Below are 17,443 nucleotides of genomic sequence, written 5' to 3' on the forward strand. Positions count from 1 at the left end.
CTCAAACTAGGTACTTTGATGGTATGCTCTTGGAATTTACATCTATTTCCTATTTGAACCAATTCCCCTTTGTCTTACCTTTTCTTGGGTGCTCTGATTGTAATTCTAGAACTTTTTACTAACCCATTTTCTTCCTTTTTACTGGCGCTGGTATGACATATGACCACCACCACCACCACTACTACCACCAAAACAATAGCCACATTTTGTGGAGTTTCAAAGTTGAGTCTAGTCTGATGCGTGATATTTCTATGTGTCACTTCATTGTATATTCATTTCATGCTTAACTCGTCTTGTTTTACCATAATCTACCATACTCGTTTTTTCCCGGTTTTCTCGTATTATTTTAAATATGTTGCGCATAGGTGCACATATTAGCAGGTCTCATAACCGAACCCAAATGTGGGCTTGATTTAACATTGTTGTAACGGACAACATTCTGCATTGGTTTGAGAGTATTTCAATGAGCCCATATCATTTTGGGTTATCAGACCTTTAAATCAGTATACCTCGGTTGTAGCATATGATTTCCATCTGAATATAATAAATAACCATGACTGTAAAGATTCAATCTCTCTGTACACACAATTCCATCTGGCAAGATGCTTCTTATTCTTTTATTTTTATATATTCGTGTAAATTTTATCTCCTAATGATTGTGGCGGTAAGGGGAGGGATGTTGTTGAATTGAGTTTAGGCCTGAGCCTTTTCTTATATAGAGCAATATCCATTAAATGTGCTCACATTTGGTTTCCATGATTGTGCTCACCAGCGTTTCTGACACCTTAAACTTGACTCCAACATATCTATGACTCTTCACCTGCAAACGGTATTTTGTCAGGACAGAAAATTGAACTTGTTGCCAGATATATGAGACTTGTGCCAAATATTTTTGTTTACTTTAAGAATAAGAAATATAAATTCTGAAGCAAGAAACAAGTAACATTTTATATTTATAAGATAGAATTTTAATTTCAAATCCACTTTTCATCAACTACTTAATTACTACATAATACCATTTTAAGGCGTTCGGTCATATATCTGCTGGGCTTTGGGACTAACCAGCGAATGGAATGAATGTTATAATGACAAACAGGTCCGTTTGGTCCATGGCATTGTGTTGAACATCGCGAAACTGTGAAAATGCACTATAAATGTCAGTAGTTATTGCTGATATTTTGGGATAATGAATAGCCAGTAGAATATTCGTGAACCCCGCTAATAATCTGGTTGTCACCACTGCAGTACTCGGGGAAAAACCCATATTTTAAAATTTGGCCAGAAAACTCGTCCTTCAAATATCGATCGATTTAACGACCCTTATCTTGGCAACAACAAAAAAACAACAACTCTCAAACCTGGGATTCGCGAAGTCCCAGGTTTGAGAGTTTGTTTGTTTTTTGTTTTGTTTTTTTTTTTGTTGTTGTTTTTTTTTTTTTTTTGCCAAGATGAGGGTCATATAAATCGGTCGATATTTGAAGGACGAGGTTACTGGCCAAATTTTAAAATATGGGTTTCTCCAAAGTACGGCAGAGGTAAAGGAGAAGGTAAACAGTAGGCGGAAAGACCGGATTAACCAACACTGTGATAGCTTGAATTAGTGTATTGTTGTACACTGACAAAACGCAATACATTTCGTTTCGGCCAGAGACCTACGTGCACATATTCGCAGGTCTGGTGCCCGAACGCAATTATGGGCTTGTTTTTTAACATTGTTGTAATGGACACTATTTTGCGTTGGTTCGAAAGTATTTCCATTACAATAATGAGCCCATACAAATGTAGGTTATCAAACCTGCATATTAGTACACGTCGCCAGGTAATATGTGACCTTTCGTCTAAAAACGGTATTATTTCGGGATGAACCCGCTGCCAAAATTTAATTATATATATTTTTCTCAATAAATCACTTAAACTTGAACCAAGTCTTATAATTTTCTAAATAAAACTCAATACTGCTTTGACACGGTGTGTCACATATTGACAGAGTAAAATGTCATTCAGTCTGTACAAAAAAAAATCTTAAATCAGAGACCCGAGATTTCAAATGCAAGCTAGGTCTTTATTGATATAAAATTACGCATGGAGGAAGCCAAAATGATCATAAATTTAAATATTTTCTATTTTGGCTGTGTAGTCTGCTATACTCTGATCAAACACATTAAGAAAAAATTTTGGTAAAAAAAAAAATGCGTTCTTCAAATATCAACATATTTAACTGTTCTCAACTTGCCAAATACACGGAACCCTAGAATTTTAAGTAAGTGTGTAGGAAAGTTTCAAAAGACAATAGAGAATATACATTTCGCCTTGAACCCGCGGCCTTACTGATACGACAACTCCGCTTGCTTCATGCACTTTTCTAAGAAAGCTTACAGTCTTCAAGGAAGTTTAAGCCCCCCATAGACGCCGACATCCGCTGGTAGCGGGACGGATGACCTATCGCTTTGACCCCATCCCTGCGTTTATCGCAGATGATTTTTGCCCACATACGGGGAGATATTTTTTTTAGGCGATCGGCGATCGGGGGCGTGGCAGTATAAAAAAGTGGACAATTTTTTTTCGGATTTTCGCTGTTTTCACGTCGGATTCGTGATCAGCGTCAAATTTACAATAGGTTTGATACTAAGAACTGTGTGTTTACTCCAAAAATTGGTGAAATTAGAAATAAATTTTAATTAATAGTGAGGCTATGTGGCCGACAGAACCGATCCCAGTTACTGTCTGTTATTCTATCTTTCGTCTTGCCACAATAGTGATTACTTCTCACTAAATTATATCAATTAGACTGTTGAAGGAACGAAATTGATATCATTCCACTCTTTGTTATTGTATTAAGGCAGTCATTTTGGTAATTAGTTCTCACTAAATTATATCAATCAGACTTTTAACGTTCAAGGTTACTCGTAGTTTTGTATGACGGTACGTTATTTCCGACTGGTGGATGTTGCGAGCATTTTACCTAAACTCATAGCATCAATAACCGTCCAAGATATTCGCATCATATGTAGCAATAGCTATAATAATCTAACATGTCGAGAGAGAGAGGGAGAGAGAGAGAGAGAGAGAGAGAGAGAGAGAGAGAGAGAGAGGAGAGAGAGAGAGAAAGAGAAAGAGAGAAAAATTTACTTGCGCTATATATACCGCTATATTCAATAAAGGTGCTCAAATCACTTTATAAGGGTCTTTGGCCAACATAAAAACATGTTAGACGAGACATGACTGTTAAGCGATATTGCAATTGTTTCCCGACAGAGACGACGCTGTAAACAGCGAGGTACTCATTTTAACAGTGAACAAGGTGAGAGAATGCGAGTAAAGAGCCTTTTCCAAGGACTCAATTATGCGCCACTCAGAGCGGGACTCGAATCCAGTACCGTCCGATCCAAAGGCGAGTGTCATTTCACAAGATCACATGCATAGCCGCACAAAAAAAGTGATGAGAGAATAGATTCATATGTATTGAAGGAGGAGAGAGCGGATGGAGTGAGTAAAGTTCTTGGATATTTATAGAAGGAACCAAATTGACGTCACTCATCTCATTGTTATTGTTTTTTGACACCCATTTTTATGATTAGTTCTCATTAAAATATATCAGACTATAACGTTCAAGGTTCCATGTAGATCTTTGGGCTGGAGTGATATTTCTGGCTGGCGGACTTTGTGAGTATTTTAATTTAACACAGAGCATCAATAGAAGGAATGAATTTGACGTTAGTCAACCCGTTGTTATTGCTTTTAGACAGCATTTTATAATTAACTTATCACTAAGTTATATCAATCAGACAATGAACGTTCGCGTTTGCAGTTTTGTGTGTTAATATGTTATACCCCGATGGAGATGTCGTGAGTATTTTTCCAATACGCATAACATCAATACATTTGCAATCCGATTTAAGTTTAAAAGCAACGTAGACCACGGAAATTTTTCCATTTTGTGGACAATAAAGATTTTTTATTATTATTATTATTATTATTATTATTATTATTATTATTATTATTATTATTATTATATTATTATTATTATTATTATTATTATTATTATTATTATTATTATTATTATTATTATTAATATTATCATTATTATATTATTATTATTATTATTATTATTATTATTATTATTATTATTATTATTATTATTATTATTATTATTATTATTATTATTATTATATTTATAAAACAAATCGACAGTGTTCCCGTGGCAGGTTAAACAGGTACTCCTCGGGACTACTCGCATTCGCACCCCCCCCCCCCACCACCACCACCACCACCACCACCACCACACACACGCACACAGCTCTTTTCTTTTTTTTTGGGGTGGGGGGGGGTTGGGGGGGGGCGTTGTTTGTAGATTATAATTCAAGGTTACAATGCCCACCCCTGTCATCACGTAGTCAAGGCTTTTTGGCATCTGCCAATCCTAAATGTCTGTGTCAAGGTCGACCGTTATGTCGCGTCAACGGGTGAGGAGGAAAAAAAAAAAAAAAAAAAGAACTGGCATATTATTATATCATTACATTGAAAATTATGAAAACTATTTTTTATTTTGTATGAAATCCTTTATAAGTTTTACGATGAACAAGAACGAAACTTTTGCCATCTACCTCTTCCTGGCGCAACATTTATAAAAATATTATTAAAAAAAAATAATAACACAGCATTTATTTGGCGCAATATCCACGTGCTCAAAGCGCTTTACAAGGGGTCCCAAGGCAACAGCAATATTAGACTTGAAAGACGAGACATGACGCCTGTCAGGCGATGTGACATTTTTCCCAACAAAGACAACGAACGGCCATGTTCTCATTTTACACCTGAGTACGGTGAGAGAATGTGAGTAAAGAGCCTTTTCCAAGGACTCAACTCTGCGCCACTCAGAGCGGGTCTCGAAACCTGAACCTTCCGATCCGAAAGCGAGAGTCATACCACTTGATCCATCACAAAACAGGGAGGGGCACTTTTCTGTCGGCCACATAGCCTCAATATTAATTAAAATTTATTTCTAATTTCATCAATTTTTGGAGTAAAAACATAGTTCTTGGTATCAAACCTATTGTAAATTCGACGCTGATCACGAATCTGACGTCAAAACAGCGAAAATCCGAAAAAAAATTGTCCAATTTTTTATACTGCCACGCCCCCGATCGCCGATCGCCTCGAAAAATAAAGCGGGCTTTGCGGGCGATCGACCGTACCTAGGTTTATCGGCCAGGTATTTGGCCACACACATTGCGTTTTCATCCCGGTTTGCCTGATCGGGGTCTGGACCAGGATCATATCCGGGCGTGTATGGAGCCTTTTATTAGAGATTTTGGCAAGACAGGCGTCATTTTAATCGATCAATGTTTTTGAAGGGCGAGTTTTCTGGCCAAAATTTATAATAAGTGTCTTTTTCATCGTACGACAGAAGTGTCGCGAGATGATATTAATTTTCCCCGTGGAACAGGACTTGTGAGGAGTGCAATGTGATAAACCCGGATATCATCAGGTGATGAGAGAGCTTATTAAAATGACTTATGTCACAAAACTAGCATGCAGGCCATTATTTATTCCTAGCCCATTTTATCTCTCTCTCTCTCTCTCTCTCTCTCTCTCTCTCTCTCTCTCTCTCTCTCTCTCTCTCTCTCTCTCTCTCTCTCTCTCTCTCTCTCTTAACCCAATGAGGTAAGAAAATGATATCCAAAAGGGATCAGGTATTGTTTTGTCTCTTCTCCAGCTAAGTCACCTCGCCTTTTGCTTCTTTTTGTTTCTAAGTGAGCGTCTCTTGACTCTTGACTCTTGGCATTTAAATATTTTCATTATCCAATTAAGGACTCTCATTACTTCTTGTCGGCTTGACAACTTTGGTTTCGATAACTAAATTACGCCCTTTCGCACCATAAGATCCTGTTGCCTAGGCATTCCATGAAAGAATATAGATAATCCATCAAACAGGGTGTCTGATGTCAACAGTCAACAGGAATAAACCATGTTATCCAAAATGAGCAAGTTGGGGGTTAATAAACTTGCCCAATGAACAATCGATTGTGTCTGAAGCGAGGCTTGAACCCGGGACTTTCCGGATCGCAGTGCAATGTCTGAACCACTCGGCCACTTCGCCCCCCCCCCCCCACCCCCCACCTTTCAATATGTATTTATTTGAAGTTATTATTTACATTATTTTATCTTTTAAAATAGCGGTTTTCTCTAAAAATCGGGTTTTCTAATTGCTTTAGGGAAACAAGTTACTGTTTTTCGTTTCTTTTTCAACATCTGTAATGTTTTCTGACGAGAGGTAATGGGTTTTCACAAAAGGGATTAAAATTCCCAAAAAATTATGCAATATCCGTATTCACCTGCCTTCAACAGTTTTAAGGGATTGTTTAAAGAAAGATTTACATTTGCGTGTTACAATGACCTTATTTAGGTTGTTAACGAGACATAATTGGTACTTTGCAGTTTTCAAAGTCAATGTCATGTCTCTAGATAATGACGGATAAAAAATCGTATGATATTCTTACCGCTTTTTCACAGTGCACGCTTCTTTTATGTCTATGTGGAAAGTCTATGTAAACTGTGAATGAAAAGCAGACATTTTATTTTTTAATTTCATCCTTCAAAGGGCGGGTGTGTTTTACAATATTGGAACTATGACTCAGTCTACAGTACTCTGGGGGAAAAAAAAGTATTTAAAAAATTTGATCGATTAAAATGACCCTCATCTTGCCAAGAACTTTCAAACCTGGGACTTCACGGAAGAAAAACTCGTCCTTCAAATATCGATCATTAAAATAACTCATTTTAATCGATCGATATTTAAAGGACGAGTTTTCTGGCCAAAATTTAAAATACGTGTTTTTGATTGTTTTTAAAAATTATTTTAAAAAATAATTTTTGTGTGTGTTTTTAGTCCATGTTATACAGCATTGTGAGTGTTTTAAAATAGCTGGAGTAAAATGAGATTGTAGCAAGTCGTACTGGTAATTATGAAGATGGAGAAATCTTGGCCTTGTTGTTTAAAGTGATAAAGTGATAATGGTAATTTCATAATGGTCCTTCATGACATTAAGTGCCACTCTTTTTATTTTTACAAGGGCCATTCTGATGATATATTTCTTTCCCCATTCTATACGAAATAAAACTCAATTTGAGTAATTTAAACATAATAATATATATTTTAAAAATTGGACGATAGCACTGCTTTCTATATAAAAGTTAGAATGTTATGTTGTTAACTATATATATATATATATATATATATATATATATATATATATATATATATATATATATATCAGGTGCAATTGTTGGTGCTTAAATGCCTTCAAGGATCGTAATTTCAATAAAAACCCAATTTTTGAAAATGCAGCAACAACAAAAGATTACAATTTTTTTAAAATCCCAACAAAATACAAACAAAACAAAAACATAATTTTTAAAAAGATTATTATTTTTTTTAATACGATAACAAACAAGGCTGTTACCCTCGTTTTATGCGCATTGTATTCTTTAAAATGAAAAGTACATTTGGCATCTTTTTTTAAAAATTGATTTGTTAAGGAAAAGAATATATTGGGGCAGGTCCTACATCAAAACCTCACACAGAAACAAACTCTGCTTCACTAATCGCTAAACAGCGTGTGTATCCAATATTTAAAATACATCACAATTATAAATAAATAGAAACGCTCATAATTTGACAAACTACATAACAAAGATCGTTTTGGGCTCATTCTTAATATGCACAATAGTCATATTATTTTAAAATCTACACCTGTTCACTTGTTGTACAATTACCATTTATCTTACTTTCCTTGTATGCTTTTGATTGAAAATCTAGAAGTTTTTGACTATCCTATTTCTTCCATTTTACTGTAGCTGAAATGACCTAAATGTGTTGCAAGCGTCGTAAAACCCTTTTTAACGAACCCAAACAAAACAAAAACAATCTATTATTCTGCCAATAATAAGAGATTTATAGTATATACACTGTTTGACCGTCATCGGAATGTCATGATTTCATTACTCATCTTCCATTTCCTTTTCAGTTCTTGTACTCGCTCATATAGTTACGTCCCACGAATGCCAAATCAAGAATGGTAAAGAGGCCAATTTAGAAGACGACAGTTGCGAATCTTTCTGGATTTGCAAGAACTATGAAAAAGTGAAGCTGAGGAAGTGCCCGGATGGAGGTCAAATCGACTTCAAAGACAATGAATGTAGACCCAATGAAGAGGTCTGGTGTCAATGGCAGCATAAACAACTGGAAAAAAGCCGGTCATCGAAGCTGCGCCGTGAACGGGCAAAATTACCGGTAAGATCCAGAACAATGACAAAAACAGTCATTTTTATTGGCATTTTGGCCGGTAAATTTAAAAATAAACAAATTCTGGCACGTTCTTACATACGTGTCTGGTCTAATATTAAATTAAAATATCAGATTCAAGAATGTATTGCAATTTCGGGATTTTGGTAATTCATCAATATTTTTGAGCTAAAAGTGTTCCGGCCAAAATCAAAAAGTGTTCGGGATTCTGCGGTCATTCAGAAAAAATGATACGTTGTTAGATTGTCTTCACTATTCGACGATATGAATAAACAAGAATTTAAAGCTTAATTTTTTTTCCCCATATGTGGCTCGCCATCTCAATATGGTATAAAGCCAGGGTGATTGAGATGGTGAAAACTAAATTTATGAGAACAAATATTGGACTTAGATTAGGTTCATTTGTGTTACTGAGGAGGATGAATATAGTTTCTATCATTGCGAAATAGATATTATCTTAACTTGAACAAAAAACGGCAGAGGACGTCGGGTGCTTGGTATGGGTAGGTCTAGCGGCTCTTCTCTTTATTCTTTGTAATTTGTCCGTGCCCGATGTCTTTATCCGGACGGCAGAGGACGGCCATGCCGGGTCGTCGGAGTCATTATCCTGTGTGGGTTAGCCCTAATTGTGCTCACACTACTATGTTATGACGATCGATCCAGGATGCAAATTCCGGTACAGCACCTGTGCACCGTCGCAAACCCACCCAGAAGCTTCAACACAACGCACCGTTCAACAGATATGCTCTGCGGTTTCGGGCTCGTTACCACAATGGGCACATGTTGGACATGTGGCAGGTCCCCACTGATGTAGTAAGCGTGCTTTTAAGCAACCGACCGAAGCTGCTACCCAATGTCTCCTCTTGCTGGTGGAAAACGCCTGGCAACTTCTCCCCAAGCTTCGAGGAGTCGATATCTCTGCCACCTCGAGGGAATGAATTCGTCCAAACCGGCTTCCATCTCGTAAGTATATGCAGCTCTGTCCAAAGTCAGCGAAGCTATGTAAAGGGTTGCCAGGACATATTTCGGCTCGAAACGGGGGCACCGGGATCTCCTACCTTGTCGTTGGTGGGGAGCTTGAGGCATATCGGGGGCAAATGAATAATTCCGGTTGACCGTCACTATACCATCCCGGATGTCGGGCCTATAGCGGGCGCCTTCAACGGTCCGCCCTGATATGTGACTAATGGAGATCCAGCCCGGTGCCCGAATGGCCTCAGCCATCCCGGGCTCCACACCACTATGTACTTCATGATCCGAAGGCGAGTGCCATACCACATGACCACATAGACTGGAGACTAGAAAGAAGCACCGCGGAGAGCACTCAGCCTGGCCAACTTATGCGTGCTTATTATTTTCATTTTTTTTTCAATGCTCGATTCTTTTTCAGATGGACTCAGTTACAACCCACGGGAGAATGCATGAAGACATGAGCAATGAGAATTACCATGACAGAGACGATAGTGACAGTAGCAGCAGCGGCAGCAGCGACAGTAGCGATATCAGCAGCAGCAGCAGTAGCAGCGAACATCATCCGAAAGATGAAGTCGAGTATGTTGAATATGACAACTACAATGATGACGGTGGTATGGACGCCGATTTCTACCACGATATAGAACAGTGGACCTACGTTTGTCAGAATGAATGGGGGCATGAGCCTAATCTCGATGATCATCTCTGCAAGTCGTACTGGAAATGTGAACACTACAAAGGGTCGTTGGTGAGTATTTAGAATGTTCAAACTGGTTTTTAATTATTTTTTGTTGTTGAGTACTGCTCAAGAGTCGAAATAATTGCTATAAATAGACTGATGCTAAAATGAGATGGTCAAAAACGACGGTTGTCATAACAAATGAGGACATGAGCCTAATCTCGATGACCACATCTGCCGGTCGTACTGGAAATGTGAGTATTTAGAATGTTTGATGCAGAATTTTTGTTGAATAATGTTCAAGAGTCGAGATTATTTCTATACATAAATTTATGCTAAGATGAGGCAGTCAAAAATGATAATTTGTGAAACGATTACAATCGTTAATCCCCTTTCAAGATTACCTCCTAATAGTTTTGATACTAAGGTTGTAACAATGCAAGAAAATGCTCCTTTTCTTTTCTTTTTCTTATATAGAAGCCCGATAGTTTATTGAGTACTCAACCCACTAGCAAAGTGATTCGTTTCGATCTCTGTTTTAGATGATTTGCTTTTGCCGACCTGTCTATCCATTCGAGCCGGAGACTTCGTGATATTAAATGAATACATTTTCTACCAAATCCAACCCCTTGATTAATGAACAAATTAATTTTAAAAAACCCGCATTCATTAGGGACAGATGTGGCTTGTTTCTTTCTTAAACGGAAAATTGTGATTTAATTGTTAGTTGTGTTCGCAGAGATCGTTGAGTTATTAGAAATGTTGTAACATTATAGTAGCGGTCACTGATGGACAGAATCAGTGACAGTCGATTTCCCATAATGGGCTATTGGCTTATTTTTTACCCAAAAAGTTCGTCACATAGGACAACAATCATCAACAGAAAGTAAATTGGGATTTTGATTTAATAGACAATCAGTTATTTTAAAAAAGGGCGTACATAATCCTGAGATCGACTGAATGCACCACACTATTCAGTAATTATTATTATTATTATTATTATTATTATTATTATTATTATTATTATTATTATTATTATTATTATTATTATTATTATTATTATCTCTGTAAGCTTGTATTTAACCTGGACTACGGCTCGGCGTTTGAAAATTCCAATTTTGACGTCGAATGATTTTTAAAATGTTAAACTCTCTATACTGTCTTTCGCAAAAAAAAAAAAACAAACGTGTCTGTACTGTAACCGAGTATTCCTAAATGACGTAATTTAAGATGTTTCACAACTGTAAGATTGAGTAAGTGGTAACAGTCAAAGAAACTCAAAACAGAAATAGTTGAGCGTTGACAATCCAGCTAATCGTGACAAATCCACACCTTTTATTTATTCTTTTAAAAATTCCCACGAAGCATCTTTTTAAAGAAGTATAAGTGGGTGTGACAGAATAAAAGCAATTGAAATATTTTCTACTGTTACAATATTATATGAACTTATTTTAAATCGAATAATACGTCTCCTTTCAATTTACTAACAATAAGAAATTGAATGAAAACGCCTCTCCAAATGTATTAAGCTTTATGAAAGGAAACGGTTTTAAGAATGTACTAATGGTAGGCGTAATACTTGATAGGAAGAATGACAGATAAGCCGTACTCTGACCAAAAAAAACAAAACACGGTTATTAAATTTTGGCCAGAAAACTCGTCCTTAAAATATCGATCGATTAAAGTGATCCTCATCTTGTCAAAAAAAAAAACAAAAAAACACTCAAACTTGTGACAAAGGAAATCCCGGGTTCCACTGGCGGTCGGTCAATAGAGCGAAGTTGTTTTGTGCCGCCCTATATTTTCCGTAGATTAGCATGTTAACCAAACAAAAAACTTCAATTTTAAAATTTTGATAAAATTAAAAATTTAGCACATACTGTTTTTTGTTTTGAATATAATATTTGATGACTCGTGCGTCGCTCCGCGAAGGTGGCGTCAAATCGGCACGTTTCATCTTTCCCCCGTTGCCTACGCGGGGTGACAATGAGCGGAGGGTGTGGTATGGTGGGGACGTTTTTTGTTGTTGATATGAGCCAGTCTTCGTTTGGCCGTCCTGTCCTTATCCTATACTCTGTTGTACCTTGAAGAAAGTTAGTGTTACCACTCCCCAATCTCCCTCCACCCTCCCTCCCCAACTAACTATTGTCTTTCACTGCTTAAATAATTAGGCCAAGACGGCCAATCTAGCGATGCACGCCCTGAGGTCCTACTTGGGATAAATTAAAACCCTATCAGTTTTATCACTGAAAGAAGAGGCTTTGCTTCACTAAGATATACGGATGAAGAGAATGGCAATAAATATATATTTTATCATTGTTGGTTTTGCTTAAATATATATTAAATATCAAAAAGAACATTAAACAAAGTATGCACCGAGAAGAGCCCCATGGTACTATAAATAAAAATCCCTGACCCCACGGAGTCCTTCATCCCCGCACACTCCCAACGATCCCTACTCAACTTGTATTGTGTGCATTGTCTAATAATAGTATAATTATAAAGATGTCGCTGATTGTGTATGAAGTTAACAAGTGCTTTGCGTTTGGAATTTAATGTGGATTTTTAAATTCAATTATTCTAAAGTTGTGTGTCATACCGTTAGTATTCAGAGAAAATGTCTTATCGCTGTTGTCATTGTTTATGAAACCTACCTGTTTTTATCTTTGGAAAGATTTCTTGAATCATTTTATTTTAAAAAGTTATTTCTGTAATTTGTAATCAATCATGAATCATGTTGATTTTTAAATTGAAAATCAATTTCGACACTTATCCCTCAAGAGAAAATCGTGGTGAAAGATTTAGGTCCACACAAACCAGTGAATTTTAACTTAGTTTCTAACACTCCGGGAGTCAGCGCCGATTTAATGATTATTTTTAAACTGTTGAATGGCTTACTGCCAGTGTAAGTGAAAGCCGTAAAACGCTTCATTGTTTTTATTGCTTGATTTTTGGTGATGTAAGCTAAAACGGACAACAGGAGGATTCAGTGATATTGCGCACATCTCTCAGGCACTGAAGAAACATTCTGAATCAAATAGCCATGTCACAGATGCTGTTAAATATAAACTTTTCAACGTTGTAGATATAAGAAATCAGTTGGAAACAGGACATGCTGCGTCTGTGAGTCGTTATAATGAACAGGTGAAAGTTAACAGACCCGTTTTGTACAAGATAATTGATGCTCTTTTGTGAGTATGTCTCATTAATATTCTAACACACACACACACACACACACACATACATGCACACACAAATATACGCACATATGCAAACATATGCACACATAAAGACAAACAATTGCAATACCCCCCTCTCCACACACACACACACACACACACACACACACACACACACACATACAAAGTAGGTCAAATTTAGTTAAATTAACTAGACCAATAAAATTTGATTCTGTATTTCGGATTTGTGCCGCCTTAAATACAATGTGACCAACCGCCCCTGCCGGGTTCATGAGTTTTAATCCAAGGCATGAGAGTTTTTGACAAGATGAGGGTCATTTTAATCAATCGATTTTTTCTGGCCAAAAAAAGTTGTTGTTTTTTTTTTTTTCAGAGTATTGCAAAGATGCTGATAAGTAATTTCTATCTTTATTCATAGTCATACTTTATGGATTTGATAAGCGTGGTTTGTCGTCCGTGTCGCAATAATGTGAGAATTGATATAACAGTTGAGTGCAAGTCGTGTCACATTGGAGTCAGAGTCAAGCTTAGTAAAGCGTGATTAGTTATCGGTTGAGTGACGATTAATCCATGCGGTTTTGGTTTTTTTCGCCTGAATGAACAGAAGAGAAAGTTGGATGTGATCCTCAAGATACATACGCATACAAAAACACACACACGCATACACAAACACACACACACATACATACACACACACACACACACACAAGTACATAGATAAAAAATAGAGAAAATAGACGAAGGGGGCAGAGAGAGAGAGAGAGAGAGAGAGAGAGAGAGAGAGAGAGAGAGAGAGAGAGAGAGAGAGAAGAGAAGAGAGATAGGTAGATAGATAGATAGATAGATAGAGAGAGAGAGAGAGAGAGAGAGAGAGAGAGAGAGAGAGAGAGAGAGAGAGAGAGAGAGAGAAAGTGGGGGGGGGGGAGGGGGGAGGGGAGCAAGGATACGCCCTTTTATACGCGCATTAAGATATTATTCCAAACACAACACTTCCTTATCCTATCAGGAAAAATCAATGATACACTTTTTATTTACATTTTTAATCCGTAATTCTGAATACGATTCGTGTTTTCGTGGGAAGTTTTAAAAGAATAAATAAAAGGTGTGGATTTGTCACGATTAGCTGGATTATCAACGCTCAACTATTTCTGTTTTGAGTTTCTTTGACTGTTACCACATACTCGATCTTACAGTTGTGAAACATCTTAAATTACGTCATTATTATTATTATTATATTATTATTATTATTATTATTATTATTATTATTATTATTATTATTATTATTATTATTATTATTATTATTATTATTATTATTATTATTATTATTATTATTATTATTATTATTATTATTATTATATTATTATTATTATTATTATTATTATTATTATTATTACTACTACTACTACTACTTATATTATTATTATTATTATTATTATTATTATTATTATTATTATTATTATTATTATATTATTATTATTATTATTATTATTACGATTATTATTATATATTATTATTATTATTATTATTATTATTATTATTATTATATTATTATTATTATTATTATTATTATTATATTATTATTATTATTATATTATTATTATTATTATTATTATTATTATTATTATTATTATTATTATTATTATTATTATTATTATTATTATTATTATTATTATTATTATTATTATTATTATTATTATTATTATTATTATTATTATATAATTATAATTATTATTATTATTATTATATTATTATTACGATTATCAATATCCATTATTATTATCATTATTATTATTATTAATTATTATTATTATTATTATTAATTATTATTATTATTATTATTATTATTATTATTATCATTATCATCATCATCAATCATCTCTCCCACACTATAATTTTCAATGCATGTACACATTACATAACGATTGAACGAACGTCTTTCTGGTTTGGGACGATTTTGAAAAACCTATAAATGGAGTAGGTAGTTACACTTGCTTGTATGTTTTTTAGAGAAGAGGTTTAAGGTCGTCGTCGTCATCATCATCATCATGAATACCATTATCATCATCATCATCATCATCATCATCATCATCATCATCATCATCATCATCATCATCATCATCATCATCATCATCATCAATGTCGTATTCATCTTTATAATGGTCGTAGTCGTCATCATCATCATCATCATCATCATCATCATCATCATCATCATCATCATCATCATCATCATCATCACCATCATCATCCTTATTATCATCATCACCATCATCATCATTATCATCGTTGTTGTCATCATCATCTTCCTCCTCCTCATCATCACAATCAAATACTTTCGCAGCTAGCACCACTACTACATCATCCCCCCTTCCATTCTATTCTAATCACCAGGTCCAGTGCAAACACGGTAAACGCTATGACTACCACGCCCAAGCTTGTCGACCTCGTCGTCATGTCCAGTGTGATGAACAACACCGCAACCACGTCAACAACAAACCAAAACACAAGGTGGAAGTGAAGAAAAATCCAGATGGAAGCTTAACCCTTATTCACCATTACTACTATAAGACAGAAAGAGATTAACTTCATCCCTAACAAATTTTTAGGAGTAGCTTTTTAAACAAAATAAATCGGAGCAGGCATTATCTTAATACTTAATTGTGCGGCTATGTGGTCTAGTGGTATGATACTCGCTTCCGGATCGGAAGGTCCTGGGTTCGAGCCTCGCTCGGTGCATAGTTGAGTCCTTGGAAAAAGGCTATTTACTCACATTCTCTCACCGTACTCAGGTGTAAAATGAGTACCTGACCGTTTACAGCATTGTCTCTGTCCGAAAAAAAAAGTTACATCGCCTAACAAGCGTCATGTTCCGTCCTAAATGTTAAATGTTGCTGTTGGTCAGGAATCCCTTGTAAAGCGCTTTGAGCACATTTAGTGGATTTTGCTCTATATAAAAGGTCATTTAAAAAATGCTAAAGCCTGAAATAGGGAACAATAGCGTGATGTAAAAATACGAATGGAAACCACCCCCGGAGGACTGAATAATACCTTGTGCAATTTATATTCTGGTTTCAGAGTGATGGCACCTTATTTTCTAGCGTAGATAAATCCTGGTCGCCAATAAAGATCATCCACGTCTATAAATCCTGCTTACTAAAATAGTTATCCCACCTTTTGATTAAATATGTAGCCTATTCATTGTTAGTCCTCCGGAGAACTGGCTAAAAACTTCCAAGTTTTAAACCGGAAGAGATGAATGTGTGACGTTGCTACTTCGGCTTCCCATTACTGTGCGATTAAGTGATATAACAAAAATTAAATCGTGTTAACGTTTAGCTTGTCTTGTTAGATTAAGGTAACGTTAACGTTTGGGTCAATTCAACTTTACATTTACCACTTGTTGGTGTCAAGATTAACACGTCTGTCCTACCTGAAAATCGATATCCTCTGACAGCAAGCAGATGCTTTGAGGCAATTACTTCAACACACTTTTCTACCTGCTTTCTTTCTTCTTTTTTTCGTTCAGGTATTATTATCACAGTTGAGACTGTAATCTAAAAAAAAAATCATTGTATTTATAAACATTAGATATCAGATATTATTATAACACTCCTCTATTCTTCGTCTTCGTCTTAGTAAATAAACCAGTCAAAAATAATGCATATTGACCTCTAACTTTTCACCTCGCGCCGAGCTGAACTTATAATATTGAGTTGGGTCACCATAACTTGTCACTTAAATAATAAAAACAAAGGGGAGAAATACGCTACAGTGTGATGTTTCTTTTTTGTTTTTGTTTTTTTTAAAATATGTTTTGTTTTTGTTGTTGTTGTTGTTGTTGGCACTTTAATAAAACTGGAATCTACTTCTAATCTCGACTTACTTGAAACTTGAAAATTATATTTACTCTTCTGATATTGTCATATTTACTTCCTTTAACGATTATTGTATAGGAAATTGTACAACCTGGCATTTATACTAGAGTTTTTGACCAATATTATTGAGTATTTCGAAACCTTGGAGATAGTCCTCACAAGGTCGGGCTCATCCCTCGGGCCAAAATTCAAATAAAAGCTCAAAAACTGCATATCATTCCACCCCTCTCCCTAAATAGTAATGCGTAATGATATCAAATTTACAATAATAATTTGTGACGTTAGATTGTCTAAGGTTGAATTTCACAAAATTAGATTTTTGATAAAAAGAAGCATCATTTAAATATTTCTGAAAATGTCTTTTATTCATGGATGACGAAATCGAAATGGATAGAGGGGTAGAATGAAAGATTTC

At 35.6% G+C, this 17,443-nt stretch overlaps 1 protein-coding gene across 1 annotated transcript in view; it reads left to right on the forward strand.

Annotated features, from left to right (window-relative positions):
- LOC144972046 (uncharacterized) overlaps positions 1-16,915 on the forward strand; it is an 18,050-nt gene extending 1,135 nt beyond the window's left edge. Inside the window, exons 2-4 of the mRNA XM_078913133.1 lie at positions 8,028-8,293; positions 9,696-10,025; positions 15,545-16,915. Of these exons, the coding sequence (XP_078769259.1) occupies positions 8,028-8,293; positions 9,696-10,025; positions 15,545-15,736 (788 nt within the window). The 3' untranslated portion in view covers positions 15,737-16,915. The remainder of the gene's footprint in view (positions 1-8,027; positions 8,294-9,695; positions 10,026-15,544) is intronic.
- Positions 16,916-17,443: the final 528 nt, after the last annotated feature.

The sequence above is a fragment of the Berghia stephanieae genome, chromosome 4 (genome assembly GCF_034508935.2).
Source record: "Berghia stephanieae isolate SIO BIC M18660-M18661 chromosome 4, UCSD_Bste_1.3, whole genome shotgun sequence".
In the NCBI taxonomy this organism is placed as follows: domain Eukaryota; kingdom Metazoa; phylum Mollusca; class Gastropoda; order Nudibranchia; family Aeolidiidae; genus Berghia; species Berghia stephanieae.